Genomic DNA, 21,543 nt, shown 5'->3' on the forward strand with positions numbered 1-21,543 from the left:
TGAGGCCTAGCCATCTGGTATTACCCAGAAGCCACCCTGACTCTTGTAGGGTGACTTCAGGGGTATCTGAGGCAGGCTTGAAACACAAGAGTCAGGGTGGCTTCTGGGTAATACCAGATGGCTAGGCCTCAGACTGACGAAGCCTCTTGGATGAGGGGCGAAACGTTTCTTTTTAACAAAAAAAACGAAGTCCAGATGACATGATTCAACCTTTTTTGTTGTTATATACCTGGATGACTGAGAAAACAAACTTTGTGTTTTATAAAAAGAAAACTCGACTTACACAGTGAAAAATATGGTACACACCCTGTCAAAATAAGAGAGTTCTTGGATCCTGTGCCGGCAGGATCCGACTCAAACTAATCACTGGCTGTAGCTTAAATCTTCGTCATAAAAAGGTGACAGGTGACATGCATTCCTTAAATTAATTATTTTGTGCTTTATATTGCCGCCAGTTTGCCAAAATAATGGCTTCAAAAGAGCTCCCTGTCTATTTTTACACACCGACTTGCCATTGAGGGCTTTAACATGCGGTGTTTTTGCCATTTGTTGGTTTCCATCTCACACATATGAAACAAACAGAGCAGCAAATCAGAGTTTCCATTCATCAAGTTTCACATACACAGTCATAAATCATCTCGTCTCACTTGTGCAGCGTGCATACAGCAATATACATTCAGCATAAAACTGATACACAGCCCCTTCACACTGCTGCACTCTCTGCTACTCCAACCAGTTGGCTCTTCGAGTCACAGTCCTCCATCAATCATGAAGTGTCAGCTTGAAACAGACAATTTCATCATAGATGCCTGGGAATCCATTTCTGTTGGCGTTTTACCTTACAAGACTCTCCACTACTGGTTTGTGGGAGTGCCATTTTCTTTTGCACCCGTGCATAATTGAATGTGTAAAAGTCAAAACCCAGGTATAGTTTCAACAGAACACGTTCAGGGTGTTTGGGTTGTTTCTTTATCGACCACCCGCAAAAATGTAATCATGTTTTTGCCTGTGTTTGTGTGTTTGTTGGTAAAATACCAACACAACGGAGAAGTTGTAGATCCTCACAGACTGTGGTCTGTTTGTTAAGAAGTCTTGGACCCAGATGCAAATGGAGGGGCTTAGTCCTGGTGTGAGGAGTTTTTCCATCAGGGTCTGGGGGATCATGGTGTTGAAAGCAGACGTGAAGTCCACAAAGAGCATACGGACGTGCAAGTCCTTCTGCTCCAGGTCTTCTGTTTATCATCAAACATGTCTTTAGATATTCCTGAAAACTTTGCTCTAATTGGGAAACAAAGTTGGATTACTTTTTTATATGTTGGTTTTTTTCTTTAGAATGAATTTATTTTTGTGTGTTCCCAGTCCAGACACAGTCTTCAGAACGGGGACGTGGACGGGGCCCGAAGGCTGGGCCGACTGGCTCGTCTGCTGAGCGTCGTCTCCATCGTCCTGGGGCTGCTCATCATCATCATCTACACCTCAGTCCACTTCTCAAGTACAGGCAACGTTTTGATGACACATGTCTAACACATCTGATAAGTTTCTGACAGCCTTTTTTTTTTCTTGTCTCTCATTTACATCTAGCATGACCTGGAGAACCGGCGAGGGGGGAACGTGCAACGATAAAGCCAAACCACAGATACAACAAAGAAAAAGACTATTCAATGGAAAATAAAGTAGAGTTCTCAACTTTATGCCATGATGCAACTACATCCTGACCAAATAGCAAAAATAAAGCAGCCAAGTCATAAAGGATGGTCTCGCAACAAGCAAAATAATTATTATTTACACGTATATCATTGAAAGATGCATGCACTAGAATCCAGAAACATTTGCCTGATGAAATACCCAAATGTAAATTGTTAAACCAGAAGACAGACTGAATGCAAATTTGCACGAGGAGCTTTAAAATGTTTGTTTTTCTTTTGGAACATGGACTTCTAGAAAAGAAGAAAATTATTTGTGGAAGTGGAGAGAATGACTGATGGACTTTTCTGTCTGCCAAGAGGCTCCCTTAAAAAAAAGCTCCTAAATTAGTCTTTACACTTGAGACACCTCGTGTAGTCTTCATGTATTCCTTACTGAATGTCTTGCATTCAAAGCATATACAAGTAAAAAAATAAATAAATGTATATTTGAACTAAGGATACATAAATATAATGACTGTCCATTTTCTAAAATGTTAGTATACCAAGTGGTGCTGGGTTTGTTCGGCTGCTTCGTCAGCGCTTGGATTATCAGTGCAAATTCAAAGGTTTGTGTAAAGATGCAGGGACAGAATTTTTACTTTTCGTCATGTATAATTTTGAAGACCAAATGCATGCCTGAATATTGTTAACCAAATATCCTGCCTTCATGACTCTTATTGGTTTCCTACCTTGACAGGTTTGCACATGTGCCACAGCTCCGTCTTGCAAGACTTTCCATTTTATTTTATTCTGGCAAAGACTGAAAAAAAAGCCAAATTTTGTACCAACTCCAGATCACATCAGTTTATGTTTTTACCACAGTTGTATTTAATATACACTTTTGCAGCATCATCTGCATTCCTTCTTGGGCAGGATGATATATCGACAATTTATTGTTACAATATGCAATATCAATGTGTGCAATATGTATTGCACAGAAATATTGCATACACAAACTGAACGCTAACAGTATAATCATTAATCAAATGGCCTCCCATGGCTCTAAATGCCCCAGCTGATTATGAAAATTGCAGTGGGGATGCTAAAAACGTGAAGTTGTAAATTTCACAATGACAAATGAAAGGAGGGAAGAAAATGGGACATTATTGCAACTAATATTGTTAACTGTTATCGCGATAATGGATATTATCGTACGTGCATATTTCAATTCATTACATTTTTCATTTGCAACCTTTCTACGTCCTTGAACACCATTTCTACATTGCTATATAATGTTATGACTGTTAAAACAATTGTTTACCTGTATGTTTTTCTTCTTGTATTCACATGTAATGTATTTATATGATAAAGTATAAACACAATATGTCTGCATGCTATGGGCCAAGCAGGCTGATGTGCACTTATTATTTGTAAATGAACAAGTCTTTGAATTTGAGCAAGAAAAAAAAAAACTGCATTTAAAAAGGATAACTTCAAATCAAAGCAAGACAAATTGTCCGTATCAATCACTTTAAGAGCAAAGTCGATGCAAGTTCTTCTTGCTGATCCAAGTGACTCGTATGCCTAAAGCTCATATATCACTGTAAGACAGGTTGAATTGTTCAAATGGTTGGTTTTATTTCAATGCCCTTTTTAATCATTTCAAGTCAAAATAAGGAAACGTTTTAACTAAATAAAAGAGCATTTAACTGGATGCCATTTGTTGAGTTATAATGCTTGCTTAAGGGCTTTTACAGCTAAAACAGCTACACAAGGCAGCTAATGTGATCCTAAAGTCAAAACTGTCAAAAACACTTTTTTAACCAGAGATTTCTGCAAAATGTGCTTCATTTAAAACCATTCTGAATCATAGCTCTGCAAAAAAAAAAAAAAAATACTGCATTCAACCACTTGAAAGCAGCAAAATCCAAAGATTCTCCATGTTTACTTGGTGCAACTTTCCACTTCAGATTTTTCTGTGTGTGGTGCAACCGAAGCCCTGCTCTGTCAGTAAAACACACTCAGACTTTCTTTCATATTCATACATTACTGTTTCTTTTCCAGTCAACTGTAAGCGATTGTTCCCATCTCTGTTGTGTACTTTCTGCATGTCAGGAATAAATGTTACCATGCACGGTCTGAGTTTTGTCCTTCAGTGGTAACGTTTTGAGTTTTGGGGTTGACATATTGACAATCAAATATATATATTTTTAAATATAAATATTCTGTCATATCCCTATGTACTTCTTACGAGTCAAGCATGCCCATTTTCAATGACCACTAAATGTTTCAATAGACACAGAAATGTATAAAAGTTTTGAACTTCCCTTTTAAGCAGGCAGGCTCTCTTGTAATTTTCCAAATTGGTCTTAATAGTTTTTCAGGCTTACTTATGGTTTTCAATGGTTTTCTTTAGATTTTATTTGTATTTCACCCATTCTTGATCATGTTCTTGAACCTGGCCATAAGGCCACATCTGTTTCTGGTATTCCAGGTATGCATTCAACTCTGGTCTTTTGGTCTTTTACAGCTGCTTTTTTGACTTATATATAAACATATTTATGTGCAATGTTGCCAGATGTCAGAATGACTGGTAGCCCACAACTGAAATAAGGTAGATGTAAACTGTTTAGACCAAGTGTCTTTCAAAGAACCAGAAGTGGGCATATTCACGCCCACTTCTGGTTCTACTAAAGGTTCAGGCATTAATATTGAGACATGCCGTTCAAGAAGTCTGAACAACTTTTGAAAAGATAACAGGAAAGTGTGGCTCCTCAAAATCAAATTTTAAAGAAGTGATGGATTGTTTAAGACTTGTGCAGTACATCTACCACTTTATTGTGCAAGATGTTAGACGTAAGCTTCAGTATTTAACTAAATATAATTTTTAGATGAGTCAAGACTCCTAGAAAATATTGTGTTATGTGAATCACTAAAGTTAGCAGACTTCATTCTCTAGTGAGCAAAAACCTATCATCTAACATCCTATAATTTAGATACAGAAACTGACACAAACTTTAATTACTGGTAATAATAGCACAATCTGTACCAGAAAAACCAGCTAAAAACCACCCAAATAAGCTCTTTACCTCTCAAATTAAAACAGGTGGTGTAAAAACATTGAAACATTTATAGGTGTTAACTTTACTTTCTGTTGAGACGGGCTCAGAAGGATGGCTTTTACTGCTTTGTGTCAAATTCAATATAATGGCACTGCACACATTTATGGCTGGTATACTGCTCTACAGTGCACAGTTGTTGCTTTTATTACATATAACCCTGCAGACCCAGCAGATCCTCATACACAGTCTACCTGCAATGAACGCCATTTATCACGGCCAACATACTGTAGCTCCACATGCTAGGAGGAACAAGAGAAATTACTGGAATGTTGATTTATAAATGCATGCCGATAAAAGTGGGGAAAAAAATCCAATAGAATAAAATACGGATAAGAAAATGGGTAAATCCTCTACACTTCATCAAAAGTGGAATTGTTTCATTTAGATTCCAGTCTACCGACTCCTCAAAGAAGTCTGAAAAACCACATTGATGTTTCTCAAAGGGCTGCCTCACTTTTCAATCTCTTGAAAACCCAAGACTTCGATCGAGTGAGCTCAATATCTGCAGTCGTTTCATTCACGATCAAACATACTCGTTCCCACATCTCCTCATACACACTCAAATGGCTTAAAATCAAAAACCAATACAGCACTTTTCAAGGTAGACAATGTTAATGTGAAAAATGTGCAATACTCCAACATAAGTGTGTTTTCATGGTTCTTCTATCGACAATCTGAAATGGTACACAGAAACTACAAGGTTGAGTCAGGTCATCTGGGATTCTTCTTGTTGAAACATTTCATCTTTTATCCAAAAGACATCTTCAGTCTGAGGAGCTGCAACAAACTCAGTCTTATAATTCAATTCAAAAATACTTTATTAATCCCAGAGGGAAATTATATGTTGTGGTAACTCATCATCCTGGTTTCATTGAAGAGTTGTTATAGATGCTGATGGCTGTGGACAGGAAGGATCTCTTGTAGCGTCTGTCCTACAACGGATTTGAAGAAGCCTCTGACTGAAGACACTTTGTTGTTGTATGACAGTCTGATGAAGAGGATGCTGAGGGTTGTCTATAATGTTCTTCATTTTATGAAAAATACTTCTGTGAACAATCATCTCCAAAGGTTCTAGAGGAGTCCCCAGAACTAAGCCAACCTTCTTTATGAGCTTGTTGATCTTTTTTAAGTCACTTGCTCTGGTGCTGCTGCCCCAGCAGATGATGGCAGAAGAGATAGTGCTCTCTACAACAGACTTATAGAAGATATGCAGCATCTTGCTGCAAACACTGAAGGACTTCAGCTTCCTCAAGAAGTACAGTCTGCTCTGTCCCTTCTTGTAGACAGCTTCACTGTTGCATTTCCAGTCCAGTCTGTTGTCCAGGTGAACCCCAAGGTATTTATACTTCTCCACCTCCTCCACTTCTTCTCCCATGATGGAAATAGGGTTGGACCTGTTCCTATTTCTCCTGAAATCTACAATCATCTCCTTTGTTTTGTTCACATTCAAGATGAGATGATTGTTTCCACACCATGCCACAAAGAGGTCCACCAGTTCCCTGTACTCAGTTTCTTGTCCATCTCTGATACACCCGACTACTGCAGAGTCATCAGAATATTTCTGCAGATGACAGGAGTCTGTTTTGTACTGGAAATCTGAGGTGTACAGAGTGAAATGGAGTGGTGAGAGTACAGTCCCCTGTAGTGCTCCTGAGCTACTGACCACCTGGTCAGACATACAACCCTTCAGTCTCACAAACTGTGGTCTATTTGTCAGGTAGTCTTTGATCCAGGTGATTGTTGAGGCCGTTTCTGACAAAGCAAATCAGGCTGGATTGTGTTAAATGCTCTGGAGAAATCAAAGAACATGACTCTCACAGTGCTGTCTGCCTTTTCTAGATGACAGTGAGTTTGCTGAAGCAAGTGTATGATGGCATCTTCAACTCCAAGTCCACGCCGATAAGCAAACTGCAGTGGGTCCTGATATGTGCTCGTTTTTTTTAGTCAGGTGGGTCAACAGAAGTCTCTCTAGGACCTTCATGATGTGGGATGTCAGGGCAACAGGTCTATAGTCATTGAGGACTGATGGGTGAGTTTTCTTTGGCACTGGAACAAGGCAGGATGTTTTCCACAACACTGGAACCTTCTCCTGGGTCAGGCTAAGGTTGAAGAGGTGCTGCAGAACCCCACAGAGCTGCTCTGCACAGATCTTCAGGACTCTGGGACTGACACCATCTGGACCTGCAGCCTTATTCCGGTTCAGTCTCTCCAGCTGCTTCCTCACCTGACTTCTGGAGATGCAGAGGGGGTAGGCAAAGGAGGTACCAGGATCTTCTGATTTGGTTGAAGACCAACATGTAGAAGAAGAAGGGTTCATGACTGAGGTGGTAGATACAGTATTTGAGGTGTGACTGGACAGCCTTGGGTCAATGGAGGGTGATATATCAGTTTGGCTGTGGGCAAGAGAGGAGGATGCTGAGCTTGTTCCTGAACTGAACCTATTGAAGGATGTGTTCAGTTCATTGGCTCTGTCCAGGCTTCCATCCTTCTGATCCTCCTTCTGCTTGAAGCCTGTGATCTTTTTCATCCCTGACCACACCTCTCTGATATTGTTCTGTTGGAGCTTGCTCTCCAGCTTCTTCTTGTACACCTCATTGCCATTTCTTATCTTGACTTTAAGTTGCTTCTGTGTACTCCTCAGTAATTCCGTCTCCCTCCCTGAAGGCTCTTTTTTTCTGGTTTAGCAGTTCCTTCAGGTCAGTGGTAATCCAGGGTTTGTTATTGGAGAAGCATCTCACTGTTCTGGTGGGGATGGTGTTGTTTACACAGAAGTTTATATAGTCAGTCACACACTCAGTCATGGCATTGATGTCCTCTCCATGTGGCTGGCACAGTGCATCCCAGTCTGTAGCCTCAAAACAACCCAGCAGGGCTTCTTCTGCTTCCATTGACCATTTTCTCACTGTTCTCTTTATTGCAGGTTGCCTCTGAACAAGGGGATTTATATTGTGAGCAGAGAAACACAAGATTGTGATCTGATTTGCCAAGAGGGGGTCTTGCTTTAGCGATGTATGAATCCTTGATATTTGCATAAAACAAGTCCAGCGTTTTGTTTTCTCTGGTAGAGCAGCTGACAAACTGTTGGAATGTTGGAAGTGTAGCAGAGAGAGAGAGAGGCATGATTAAAATCCCCAGATATTGCAACAAACACACTAGGGTGTTGTGTCTGTAGCTTAGCAACCTCGGAGCTGATGACATCACACGCAATCTCGGCAACAGCATTGGGTGGAATGTAAACAGTGGCCAAAATAACACTGGTGAATTCTCTTTGCAAATAATATGGACGACAACTTAGTGCTAACAGTTCAATACCTGGACTGCAGAGACGACACTTCACAGTAACATGTCCAGGATTACACCATCTGTTGTTCACAAACACTGCCAACCCACCTATCCTTTTGCCACTCCTCTTTAAATCTCTATCTGCTCGTATGGTCAGAAAGTCTGGCAGAGAAATGCTGGAGTCAGGGATATGATCCTGCAGCCGTGTCTCAGTGAAACACATAACACAGCATTCCCGATACTCTGGATGGGTCCTTGTTAGGGCTTGAAGTTCATCCAACTTGTATCCCAGCGATCTCACATTGCCCATGATTGATGGAAGAGATGGTTTAAACAGAGTGAGTAAAATAAGGGTGGAGGCAGGTGTGGGAGTAAAACACTGAAGCATAAGAACCTTATGCCATCTGTGAAACATGGTGGTGGTAGTATCATTGTTTGGGCCTTTTTGGTGCATCTGGGCAAGGACGGCTTGACATTAATGGAACAATGAATTATGAATTATATCAGAATTCTAAAGGAAAATGTCAGAACATCTGTCCATGAACTGAATCTCAAGAGGTGGGTCATGCAGCAAGACAGTGACCCTCAGCACACTAGCGGTTCTACCAAAGAATGATTAAAGCAGAATAAAGTTCATGTTTTGGAATGACCAAGTCAAAGTCCTGATCTTAATCTAATCCAGATGTTGCAGAAGGACCTGAAGCAGCAGTTAATGTGAGGAAACCACAAACGTCAGAGCTGAAGCTGTTCTGTACTGCTGAGGAATGAGCTAAAATTCCTCCAAGCAAGTGAGCAGGACTGATCAACAGTTACCAGAGATGTTTAGTTGCAGTTATTACTGCCGGGGGGGGGGGGGCACACCGGGTACTGAGAACAAAGGTTCACATACTTTTATAACTCAAATATGTAATAATGGATCATTTTCCTCAATAAATAAATGACCAAGTATAATATTTTTGTCTCATTTGTTTAACTGGGATCTCTTTATCGACTTTTAGGACGTGTGTGAAAATCTGATGTTTTAGGTCATATTTATGCAGAAATATAGAAAATTATAAAGAATTCACAAACTTTCAAGCACCAAATATTAAAAGGAACAAAGATTAAAAAAACAAAACTGTCAAACAATGTAAATGTCTGCAGCTAATCCTTTGATTATATGGTTTAAACTGAGCTGAGCAAGAACCACATCAGATGTTTAAATCTTTGTCCGTCATCCTCCAGTCATTTATTTATTCTATGATAAGAAAAAAAGAAATGGAATCAGCTGGGACCATAGGTAAATCAAGTAAAAGACTGGATTTTGTAGCTCTCCTGAAGGGAAACCTTTTCAGAAATGACAGGGCACTTAAAACATTTGGATTCTCGATTCACATTATAAAAGAAATGAAAAACAAGTAATGACAGAGGATTTTTCTTAAAACACAAACTGATATGAATAATTTATTAATTCACTTTTTACAGTTCACAATGAGTTAGCCCCTTCTGTCAATTCAAGGAAAAAAAAAGAATACTTCAACATCAGGAATTAAAATGCATCAGAGTCTCTGTTTCTTGCACTTTCCAAGTTTTTCTTATTAAGATCTTAAAAAATAAAAAAAAATAAAAAATTGGTTTTATTAGTACTTTTAATCCTCATTTGCTTCTGGGTGGCAGAACACGTGTCCATCAGTCCTTAAACTGTTTCTCTGGTAAAATACAAACTCAGTAGAATCACATTTCAGTCCCACAACTGGACCAACTAAATGTCTTTCTGCTCTATGACCTCCAGAGTCCTCCAGTCACTGAGTTGGGTCCCCAGAGAGGAGGGGAGGGGGGGTCCGTACGCTACAAAGAGCAGATGAAACCTGTCTCTAAAGTATTCATCTGAGCAGGTTTTCAATGGAACGCATAGAGGAGGAGGAGAATGGTGCAGACCCCAATCACAGTGCCGAGGATCAGAGAGTCCCTTCTTTTTCGCAGGTTGATTCGCTGGATCAGATTGTTGATGGTTGGGAAACGATCTGAGGGGGGCAAAAGTTAAGGATGATCACAAAAACGAGACAAACTAACCAGTACTTGGTTCCTCACACACAACTATGTGCATAATTATGAAGGATACTGGCCAGCGTGTTGACCCTGCTCTGTATGGATTTCAACATGCCCCTTTGGGAGGTCATGTTCTCCTTGGTCGCCATGGCAATGCTAAAGAAAGAGACAGAGTTAAAGTGGAGAAGAGGTGGCACAGATCAACAGTGTAAAGTGCTTTTTACTGCAAGTGAGGCAACATTTGATTGGAAATTCAATTCCACTGGGAAGGACTCCAGTTCAGATGAAAGGGGTGGGGCCATCTGAAGCTGTGAAGTGCTAAAAGGAGATCAGAATAAAACTTGTGATCATATAAACACTCACACAAGCTTTAGTCTGTTTTTTGTTTGCACAGAAATGTTTAAGTTCAGTCTTCTAAAGTGTTGATATTCACCCAGAAAAAAATATTTTAAAATAAGACCAAAAAACTGGGAGATCTCCATAAACTTTAATAGGTCACCTACACAGTGTGTGACCGTGGGAACACATTTCTTGTGAGCATGTGTGTTGTATGACCCTAAAAACCCAGAATACCAAATATATACAGTAAAATGCACAGCAGCAGTGCATCTTGTTTGATCTAAATCTGGATATTAGAAACAGGCTGTATAATCTGGACAGAAAATGTGACCCGTGCTGGTGAAATGAGTCTGAATTGATTGTTGCCCTAATGGACGCTTGTGTAAAAACGAGGAGAAAAAGGACACCTCTTAGCATCCCAGTAACTAAAAAGCATAATTTTCTCGTCTACTTTTAAATCTAAGTTATCAAACATGTAAGTCTTCAAACATGTTGCTTTTAATTTCAACTCCAATAATGTCAGTTGAAACTGACCGTTGTTCTCTGCCAGCTGACAAAGCACCAGGAAGTCTCTTTGTATAATGTCTGTCACTGTGACACTTGGGAATCCCCCTTTTTTAAATATAGTTAATTCTCAGTTAAAATTCTCAATGACATTCTAGTCCAATAGGAAATCAAGTTTTCAAACCGGCACTCTTAAATAAAACTAGCTTTTAAGCTAGGTGACAAATCACCAAATTCCAACAAACTATGCCTCATTTTCAAGCTTTAGAGAATTTAAAAATAACTTCTTGAAAAATTCCTTGTGACTGATTTTGCACACATTTATACCAACAGTGCTGGAGTATATGTCACTATATTCAAAACTCAAGTGTTAAAAATGTTTTTTTTTAAGCATGTGCACCACTAATAAAAACATTTTTTTAATTCAGTTTTTAAATTCATCATTTCATTTGTACTTGAGCATCCATGTCCTGCAGCACCGTCTGCACCCCTACTTCCCAATGTTGTGTGTGAGACGATGCGCAGCGTAGGTGTAGTATTTCTGGGAACCTGTGGCTCCCTCACACTCCAACCTGAGCCTCAGCACCCTGTGAAAGTGTAGAATTGCTGCTGGGTAGTTGGCAGGAAACATTTCAGGCTCCATGCTTGCCCCACCAGCATCTGCTACACACAGTAATCAATAAAAGACACTGACCCCACCTCTGAGCTCTTCTTTAAGGGATTAGGGTTGGGGTAACTTTGTATCTAAAGGCCTTTCTTTGTATAAAATGTTTAAATTTCCATTAATTATGTGAGGTATACAAATGTGCTAAAAAAGCACAATATTCTGAATAAGTCAAGGCAGTTTGAGGTTGGACTGCTGACCTTATAAAAACAGTTCTTACACAATATTTGTATTATTATGCTAGTGTTAAAGAACAGCTAGGTGAACAGTAAGAAATGACCAAAAAGGACAAAAACAAACTGAAGTTTTAAGACTGTGCCTGTTGCAAGTGGGATATGTGAACAGTCTCCGGTAGTTGGAAACTGCTGAGGGTAAAGTCCGCAGCCTTGGCCCGGAGCTACGTTTTGGGGATCATGTTCTCCTCAGTCAGGAGGAAAACGCTGTGCTGACTCTGGCCTTTTGTGTTTGTGTTAACCAGCTCATGAGAATCAGAGCTGGAAGATAAGGACACTGGATCGGATCAGATGAAACAAGGCGCTAAATTTAGCTCTGAATAAAAAAAAAAATAGGAACTTTTCCACAAAGTAACTTTAAAAGCCTAAACACCGTCTCCATAAACCACAGTCAAGACAGTATCCGACATGAAAAGGACTCATTTGTTTTAACTTTTTATTTTAAAATGACATCCATAAGGATGATTAAAATCAATCCTCTACTGTAAACATTTAAAACAACAAAAGTTCACACTTTATTTTTTTATTTTCTTAATAGAAAATGAAATATATCTTTGCTGAAACATCAAAATGAGCTAATTTCAGTTAATAAAAAAGCAGAGCAGTAAACAAGATCTTACAGCTTCCTTATGATCAAGGAGGGAAAACGCGCTTCAACGTATTTTACCACCACAATTACGTAGGTATATAACTTAATTAAATTTAATAAAGGCAAAAAAATATACTAAGATTTGAAGAAAGGGCAAAACTGAAGAAAATTCACTGTATTTTGTATAGTTTCAGTCAATGAATTCATAAATTTGGCTGCTGTTGAAACAAGTCTCGGCAGAGAAATGATTACATGACGAAACAACTTGAAATGAAGGAGAGACGTTAAATCCTCGCAACGTTTCGGTGATTTGTGATTTATGGAAACGAGACAAGCTGTAACAGATTGATGGTAGCAATATACATCAGTGGAATGGGAGGAAATATTCTGGAAATCCAGGGTTTTCAAAGAGACAGCACTTTTTATTCTGCTTTGATAGCTGTGTGTGACCAAAGGTTGGCACACTAACCAACTCATGTCAGGTAATTGAAACGTTTGTCAGTTACCGGTAAATTATCAGCATAAAGTTAAGAATATGCAAATTCAATGAGGGAAGAATGCTAATTATATCCACAAATGGGTTTTAGTTGTGACTGAGGTCCAATCTAAATCTAAAAGTTTTGGGTTTTAAAGCCATGTAAGTTCAAAATTTTTATTTTATTTTTGTTGTGGGGATTTCTGTGAAATATAAAGAAGCTGTCGTGCGTGCATAAGAAATAAAGCAGGTTTACCTTATTGTGTCATCCATCAGCCGGTCCGAGCTGCAGTTCAGAAGCAGACAAACAATGATTAGATACAGACACGAGCTGTAGAAGTTTGGAAACAAATGCACACAATGCAGTATTTTGTCATTTTAATGCATGTTAAAAACTGCATAATTGTTTATGGGACACATCGTAGATCATCAGTGATCAATAAGCAGCTCAATGGTTAGGAACTGATGGAGAAACTCAACATCATGACGCTGCAGAAAGAACCGCAGTTTGTTTTCACACACTAAAGAAGTGGGGGGGGAATAGTGACTGGTGTAGGAAAATAATTTGCACAGAGAACTTTGAGTGATTTTATCTGAGCTACACAGCAGGGCTGCTTTTACATCTTCATTTATAATGCTTTGTGTATAAAGTGGACGCTGAAGCAAAAGGTCACACTAAAGTGAAGTTTGGGTGGGTTGTATTAGATCTGCTGTTTCTACCAAGTGCAAAAACATTAAGAAAGTCTTCTCGATGGGTTTTCCAGCAAGAAGCTGTGAGCGCAAGAGTGAATCCGAGGAGAAAATGGGAGCACTTAGGAGCCGAGGTGAGTCACGACTCATGACGTTTTTACATAGAAATACGAAATGAGGCGAAAGATTCACCATTCCATATCTACAGTGGGTGAGGCTGGATTTACCATCACATTTATTCATATGGGGAATGCTGCGGTTTCAGCTTTTAGACGGTTCCTTCCATATTCCCTCACCAGTTGTGTTTTGCTGCAGTCATTAAATCCCTCATTAGCTTCCAGCTAATTGCCTCTCCCAGTGTGATGAATGAACCCAACCTAACCACATGCTTTCTTTCCTTCTTTCCCCCACCCCCCTCATTCACAAGCTTATACTTTAAACAATCCGTTTAATGCCGCGCCCCATTTTTTATGAACAATGATCTGGTTAAATTGTGACAAGAGGCATTTGGTCCTTACGGACATCACTGAAACACTGTATGACCACACATCTGTAGGATTTTAGAATAATCTTTGGGCAAATAAGTTGCCCAACTGCAACAAAAAATACATCTTGCATCACTTTTAATGTATCAGGTGAATTAGGTGCTCGTCTATAAAAAGACACTTCAAAGAAACTGAACTCAAATTGGCTCTTATAACAGTATGAGGCAGGCAAATAAAAGAAAGCCCCGGAAATTCAAACATCCATGACTTTATTACCAACAGTCATGTTAAACTTGCAATACCTTCTTTTGACCGTTCCCTTCTCAGACATCGCCACATCAAATCATTCTCCTCCATTTCACTTTATCCTCACGTCAACTACCTCCATGTCCTTTCTAACTGCATCCATATATCTACTGTGGATTTGTTCCTGGCAGCTGCACTTCTTCTGTCGTTCTACCAAGATATCCACGGTCCTTCATAGCTTCATCCAAACCATCAACATGTATACTAGAGTGTGATGTAGAATGTATACAGTGTGAACATCTGAACAGCATTATTCTGTTTGAGGAGTTTCAGTCAGGGGCTCATCCTAGCACAAAAACAGCACTGGTGAAATAATGATGTTTTCATAGCCCCAGACAATGGATCTCTCCAGTTTTAGCTTCTCTCCATTGGCTCCCTGTCAAATTCAGAATAGAATTCAAAAGCCCTCAACAACCTAGCTCCATCATATATTACAGATCTTATTGTTCCATATATTCCTAACAGAGCACTTTGCTCTCAAACTGCAGGTTTATTTGTGGTTCCTAGAGTTTCCAAAACCAGAATGAGAGGTAGAGCTTTCAGTTATCAGGCTCCTCTCTTGTGGACCAACTTCCAGTTTCTGTCCGTGAGGCTGACACATTGTCCAGTTTTATTGGGCTCAAGTCTTTCCTTTTTGATAAATCCTATAGTTAGGTTTGGCTTGGTTTCCTGGGCTATCCCTTAGTTGTGCTGATATAGGCTTAAGGCTCGCACAGACTCAGGCAAACCTCAGTCTGCGTGGAAACTGTGCACTCTGTCCGCAGAGGGTTGAGACTTCATACTCGAGCGTCCACCCTGAGCAACTGCAGACCAGCTCCGCAGGCAAGGGGCGTTTACCTTCGGGACAAATTGTGGTCGCTGATTGGTCATTTGCTGACACGCCTACTGGATTGATTGACAGGTCACCAAAAAAAAAAGAGCTGGCAGCAAGTGGCAGCGGTGTTCTGTGTTTATATGTTGCTAATAAAAGTTTTATATTAATAAAAAAAAAATTTAAATCTGAGCACTGGCCCTGCAGTCCACACATCAGTTCAGCCCACCAGGAAATCTCCAGACCCTCCCGCAGCCACGTTAGACCTGATTTTAATTCACTCGTGACAAATTCCTTAATTTCTCACAATTTCAGTCATGGCATCAACAGAGCAGGAGGAAGAGATTGCTTGCCTCTTGGGAAAACAAAACAAGAAAAGGCCATTAAACCTGATCAGGGATGAAGAAGGGGAATTTAATACACTGGTGTCGAATACAAAACTGTTTGTCGCCGGGCCGTTTATTGTGTGACACTGAGTATGTGTTTGTAAAAATTGATCTTTGCACGGACATACCCTGCGGGTGCCCACTTCGACTCTAATCTGGTACGCGCACACCTCCGTGGAATCAAGTACGCCCAAGTATGCTAGAGCCTTTAGACTGCTAGAGGACAAACTGGCCACATTTCCTCACTCTGCTGCTGTCTTCACTTGCTCTATTCTATCCGTTTGTATTTGTAATTATTTCTATCATGTGTTTTTTGTCTTTCCTCCAATAGAAAGTAAACCTGGACCTGCCATTCTGTGTTTGTTTCTCCTTCCTGTTCCTCTCAAACTCAGCCGGTCTAAACAGATGGCTGCTCGTCTTGAGCCTAGTTCTGCTGGACGATTCTCTGTTAAAATTGGAGTTTTTCCTTTCCACTGTTGCCAATGTGCTTGCTCAGGATGGGAGATTGTGAAAAGTGAAGCTTCTATACAATCTGCTGGCTTCCTGATGGATGACTTTTACTAATTGCCTTTTGTATGTGAATGTTTTTGTACAGTGCTCTGAGAAGACTTCTGTTGTGACTTGGCACTATAGAAATAAACTGAATTGAACTGAGTTCCCCCTCTGCACGTCCAAACCATCTCAGTCTGGCCTCTTTAATGTTACCTACCGAGGAGAACTTCAACATCTTCATTTCTGCTACTTCCAGTTCTTTCTCTGGTCTTTTTGTCAGTGCCACTGTCTCCAGACCAGACAACATAGCTGGTCTCACAATAGACTTGCAAACTTTTCCTTTGACCTTTGCTGACATGCTTTTATAACAAATCACTCTTGAAGCTTTTCTCCATCCACTCCATCCTGCCTGGGCTCTCTTCTTTATCCCTGTACCACATCCCCCACTTTCCTGGACAGTGGACCTTAAATACATGAAGTCCTGCACATCTGTTCCTTGTAGCCTCATTGTTCCACCTAAACTGGTTAAATAACTGCATGGTACAAAATACATTATTAAAAAAGGATCCTCTGATAAATAATTGGTATGAAAATAACATGGACAGAAGGAAAAAAAGTTTTTTTTTTGTTTTTTGTTTTTTTAAGCCCATAATTTTCAGAAAGGCACACAATTTTGACATTTGGCATCAGGCAATCACAAACAAGTAAATTCTCTGTAAATTTAAGTATAAAAACTAAAATTGTCCATGCATAGTTATGTAATTTATGGAAAAATCCATAAATTAATATTTAAGCTTTCTGAACCCACCATAAAACTCTGGGACAGTAGAACAACATTTAAGTTTACCAACCCAATCATTCAAGATGGCCAGCAGATCACATTGCCTAAAAACAGATGTTTATACTGAACAGCCTGCATCTTTATTTGTTCTTTCTTTACAGAGTTTTAGGGTCTCAAACATGTAACCTGTGCTGACAAAATGAGTGCATGAGCACAGGCTGCAGTGCAAAATAAGTCAAAATGTTAATTTTTGCCGCAATTCAGATTTGTGTATAAATTAGTCCTCAAAACCATCTAGTGCTCCAGTAACTAAAACAGTGTGTAAATGTCCTAATCTACCTTTAAATCAAAGTTTTCCAACAGATATATTCAGAAGTCATTTTATTTATGATAATAATCCTTAAAATTGACCATTTTTCTCTGCCAGAAAGCACCTGGAAATCCCTTTATATAAATGTTTGGCGCCATTATGAAAGTAAAGGATTTTTCTTTTTAAATATAGGGTTGGAATTCCCCATGATATTACTTTGGACAAATATTGTATCTTCCACCGTACACATCACACCGCCCTTTAAGTCACATCAGACCAAATATGTTTAATAAAGTGGAAAAATCCCTAAATACATCACTTCGCCGTATACGTCGCATCTATTATGAGTCACCACTGATGCATCACGTTTGTTATGCGTCACCACAGACAACCTGGAAACGTGGGCCGGTGTTGTGCCAAAAATCAATGGGCTGCCAAATGGCGGGAGCATGCACAGGAGGACTTCTAGAAGAATTTAACAAGATTGACACTTAAAAACAATTACTTGTTTGCTGGAGTTTATAGTAAAGGTGTGTCTCAGTCTAACTTTTGCTTAATAAATGCACTTGGACGGTCGAATCAGCTGCATTTTTAAAAGCCGATATGAGGAAACATGAACGTGCAGAGGGCGACTCAGTCCATTTATTCGAAATTTAACAAGATATCACCTAAAAACAATTATTTGTTTGCTCGACTTTATAGTAAAGGTGAGTCTCAGTTGGACTTTTACTTAATAAATGCACTTTGACAGTCATATCTGCTGCATTTCGCCGGGGCAGCGCAGCGAAATGAAGCAGATTCGGTTGCTACAGGCAGACGACGGCGGCAGGCTATGGCAAGCCAATTGTGCCATTAATAGCCACTTTTACCCATTACATGATACAACGGCAAGCCTTTCTACTCGAGTGCCATCTAACAGCTGAAAATGGTAGTGTTCAATTTTTTTCAGTCAAAATGAATGAAAACGGTCATATCTCAGACAAAATTGGTTTATAAATACGGGGAAAATTCCATAAATATGTCGCTTCGGCCTATAAGTTGAAGGGCATGCAAATTATGCAAAAAAACAACAACTGACTTATAGGGCGAAAAATACAGTACAAAAAGGGTTTTCAATCAGACACTCTTGTAAACAAAACCAACTTGTCAAGTGATAAATTGCAAATTTAAACAAACTACCCCACATTTTGAACTTTTGAGATAGAGCTTATAAACAAGTTATTTAACATTTGAAAAAAATCCTCATTGTGACTCGTGTTGTCAGCATAGGTCAGAATTTTTTTGTTTTACCAGGGTATCATCATTAATGTTATAACAACGTCATGAATGCAAACACATTTTTCTCCATTATAATTCTCAAAAAAAGTCAAACTGCAATGTAGAACCCACAAAAATGTATAGGAACATAATAAAATAAAAGTTAGATGTGATTCTAAGCTCATTAATTCATACAAAAAAAAAGCCAATCAGGACAAAATGATCTGCAGAGATGGAGGCACTGAGTTGCTACAACAAGTTAAAGACCTCAAAGCAGAAAAACTTAATTTCTTGTAAGTACAAAAAGAGGAACCCAAGCATCCAAAGGAACATTAGGACAATATCAAAAATCCAAAAATGGTGGTCCACAAACCAACGAGTGACCGCTGACCTTGGTGAACTTTTGTTCACTTCACACTAAATCAACAAAAAGCCCATCTGACAGGAAGTCCTTATTAGAGCGACCACGACCATTAGAGCTGTTCGAACATGAACTTTTAATGGACTCCTTGTTTATTCATGAAGACCAACCACACAAAACTGGAGAAACACTCAAAAAGATGAAGAAACATGAGAGATCAGCACTGCATTTTGTTGCTTTAATAACGAAGCAGGACCAATTCTCACGTTATAACCATCTTTTCTAAAAGGGACAGCTTTGCTTTTTGAAGCTACAATAATCCAAAGCTTCATGCTTCGGTTAAAAACTCAAAATTATTCATTAATTTCCTTTGATTCAAGTTCCATTCAAAAATCAATGCAGACTGATGACACCCTACCCACTGGGGCAGGGGTGGCTAACCCTGGCCCTCAGTGGGCCACTATACTACAACCTATCCTATTTGACTTACAATGTATCACAAAAGTGAGTACACCCCTCACATTCCTGCAGATATTTAAGTACAGGTCCTTCTCAAAAAATTAGCATATTGTGATAAAGGTCATTATTTTCCATAATGTAATGATAAAAATGAAACTTTCATATATTTCAGATTCATTGCACACCAACTGAAATATTTCAGGTCTTTAATTGTTTTAATACTGATGATTATGGCATACAGCTCATGAAAACCCAAAATGTCTGTCCCAAAACATTAGTATATTTCATCCCACCAATGAAAGACAAGTGTTCTTAATACAAAAAACGCCAAACTTCAAATAATCATGTTCAGTTATGCACTCAATACTTAATCGGGAATCCTTTTGCATGAATGTCTGCTTCAATGCGGCGTGGCATGGAGGCAATCAGCCTGTGGCACTGCTGAGGTGTTATGGAGGCCCAGGATGCTTCGATAGCGGCCTTAAGCTCTTCCAGAGTGTTGGGTCGTGTGTCTCTCAACTTTCTCTTCACAATATCCCACAGGTTCTCTATGGGGTTCAGGTCAGGAGAGTTGGCAGGTCAATTGAGCACAGTAATACCATGGTCAGTAAACCATTTACCAGTGGTTGTGGCACTGTGAGCAGGTGCCAGGTCGTGCTGAAAAATGAAATCTTCATCTCCATAAAGCTTTTCAGCAGATGGATGCATGAAGTGCTCCAAAATCTCCTGATAGCTAGCTGCATTGACCCTGCCCTTGATAAAACACAGTGGACCAACACCAGCAGATGACATGACACCCCAGTGACTGTGGAAACTTGACAATGGACCTCAAGCAATGTGAATTCTGTCTCCTCTCTTCCTCCAGACTCTGAGACCTTGATTTCCAAAGGAAATGCAAAATTTACTGTAATCAGAGAACATAACTTTGGACCACTCAGCAGCACTCCCAGGCGAGATGCTTCTGACGCAGTCTCTTGTTCAAGAGTGGCTTGACCTGGGGAATGCGGCACCTGTACCCCATTTCCTGCACACGCCTGTGCACGGTGGCTCTGGATGTTTCTACTCCAGACTCAGTCCACTGCTTCCGCAGGTCCCCCAAGGTCTGGAATCGGCCCTTCTCCACAATCCTCCTCAGGGTCCGGTCACCTCTTCTCGTTGTGCAACGTTTTCTGCCACACTTTTCCCTTCCCACAGACTTCCCACTGAGGTGCCTTGATACAGCACTCTGGGAACAGCCTATTCGTTCAGCAGTTTCTTTGTGTCTTACCCTCTTGCTTGAGGGTGTCAATGATGGCCTTCTGGACAGCAGTCAGGTCGGCAGTCTTACCCATGATTGCGGTGTTGAGTAATGAACAAGGCTAGGAGTTTTTAAAAGCCTCAGGAATCTTTTGCAGGTGTTTAGAGTTACGTCATTGGTTCAGATGGTTAGGTTAATAGCTTTTTTAGAGAACCTTTTAATGATATGCTAATTTTTTGGGACAGGCATTTTGGGTTTTCATGAGCTGTATGCCATAATCATCAGTATTAAAACAATTAAAGACCTGAAATATTTCAGTTGGTGTGCAATAAATGTGAAATATATGGAAGTTTCATTTTTATCATTACATTATGGAAAATAATTACCTTTATCACAATATGCTATTTTTTTTAGAAGGACCTGTATATATATTTTCATGTGATAACACTGACAAAATGACACTTTGACACAATGACAAGTAGTCTGTGTGCAGCTTATATAGCAGTGTAAATTTATTCTTCCCTCAAAATAACTCAATATACAGCCATTAATGTCTAAACCACCGGCAACAAAAGTGAGTACACCCCTAAGAAACGACACCCCTAAATGTGCAAATTGAGCACTGCTTGTCATTTTCCCTCCAAAATGTCATGTGACTCGTTAGTGTTACTACGTCTCAGATGTGCATAGGGAGCAGGTGTGTTCAGTTTTGTAGTAAAGCTCTCACACTCTTTCATACTGGTCACTGAAAGTTCCAACATGGCACCTCATGGCAAAGAACTCTGAGGATTTTAAAATACGAATTGTTGCACTACATGAAGATGGCCAAGGCTACAAGAAGATTGCCAACACCCTGAAACTGAGCTGCAGCACAGTGGCCAAGATCATCCAGCACTTTAAAAGAGCAGGGTCCACTCAGAACAGACCTCGCGTTGGTCGTCCGGAGAAGCTGAGTGCACGTGCTCAGCGTCACATCCAAATGCCATCTTTGAAAGATAGGCAAAGGAGTGCTGTCAGCATTGCTGCAGAGATTCAAGAGGTGGGGAGTCAACCTGTCAGTGTTCAGACCATACAACGCACACTACATCAAATTGGTCTGCATGGCCG

General features: G+C 39.8%; 2 protein-coding genes across 2 annotated transcripts in view; one reads left to right on the forward strand and one right to left on the reverse strand.

Annotated features, from left to right (window-relative positions):
- Nucleotides 1-1,959, forward strand: part of trarg1a (trafficking regulator of GLUT4 (SLC2A4) 1a) — a 25,876-nt gene extending 23,917 nt beyond the window's left edge. The window contains exons 2-3 of the mRNA XM_037678146.1: nucleotides 1,360-1,492; nucleotides 1,582-1,959. Coding sequence (XP_037534074.1) covers nucleotides 1,360-1,492; nucleotides 1,582-1,586 — 138 coding nt within the window. The 3' untranslated portion in view covers nucleotides 1,587-1,959. The remainder of the gene's footprint in view (nucleotides 1-1,359; nucleotides 1,493-1,581) is intronic.
- A 7,282-nt stretch (nucleotides 1,960-9,241) lies between these two features.
- Nucleotides 9,242-21,543, reverse strand: part of gosr1 (golgi SNAP receptor complex member 1) — a 29,694-nt gene continuing 17,392 nt past the window's right edge. Inside the window, exons 7-9 of the mRNA XM_037678148.1 lie at nucleotides 13,118-13,147; nucleotides 10,131-10,213; nucleotides 9,242-10,032 (exon numbers count right to left, since the gene is read on the reverse strand). Coding sequence (XP_037534076.1) covers nucleotides 9,908-10,032; nucleotides 10,131-10,213; nucleotides 13,118-13,147 — 238 coding nt within the window. The 3' untranslated portion in view covers nucleotides 9,242-9,907. The remainder of the gene's footprint in view (nucleotides 10,033-10,130; nucleotides 10,214-13,117; nucleotides 13,148-21,543) is intronic.

This window comes from Nematolebias whitei, chromosome 6, assembly GCF_014905685.2.
Source record: "Nematolebias whitei isolate Nwh7 chromosome 6, NemWhi1, whole genome shotgun sequence".
Lineage (NCBI taxonomy): Eukaryota > Metazoa > Chordata > Actinopteri > Cyprinodontiformes > Rivulidae > Nematolebias > Nematolebias whitei.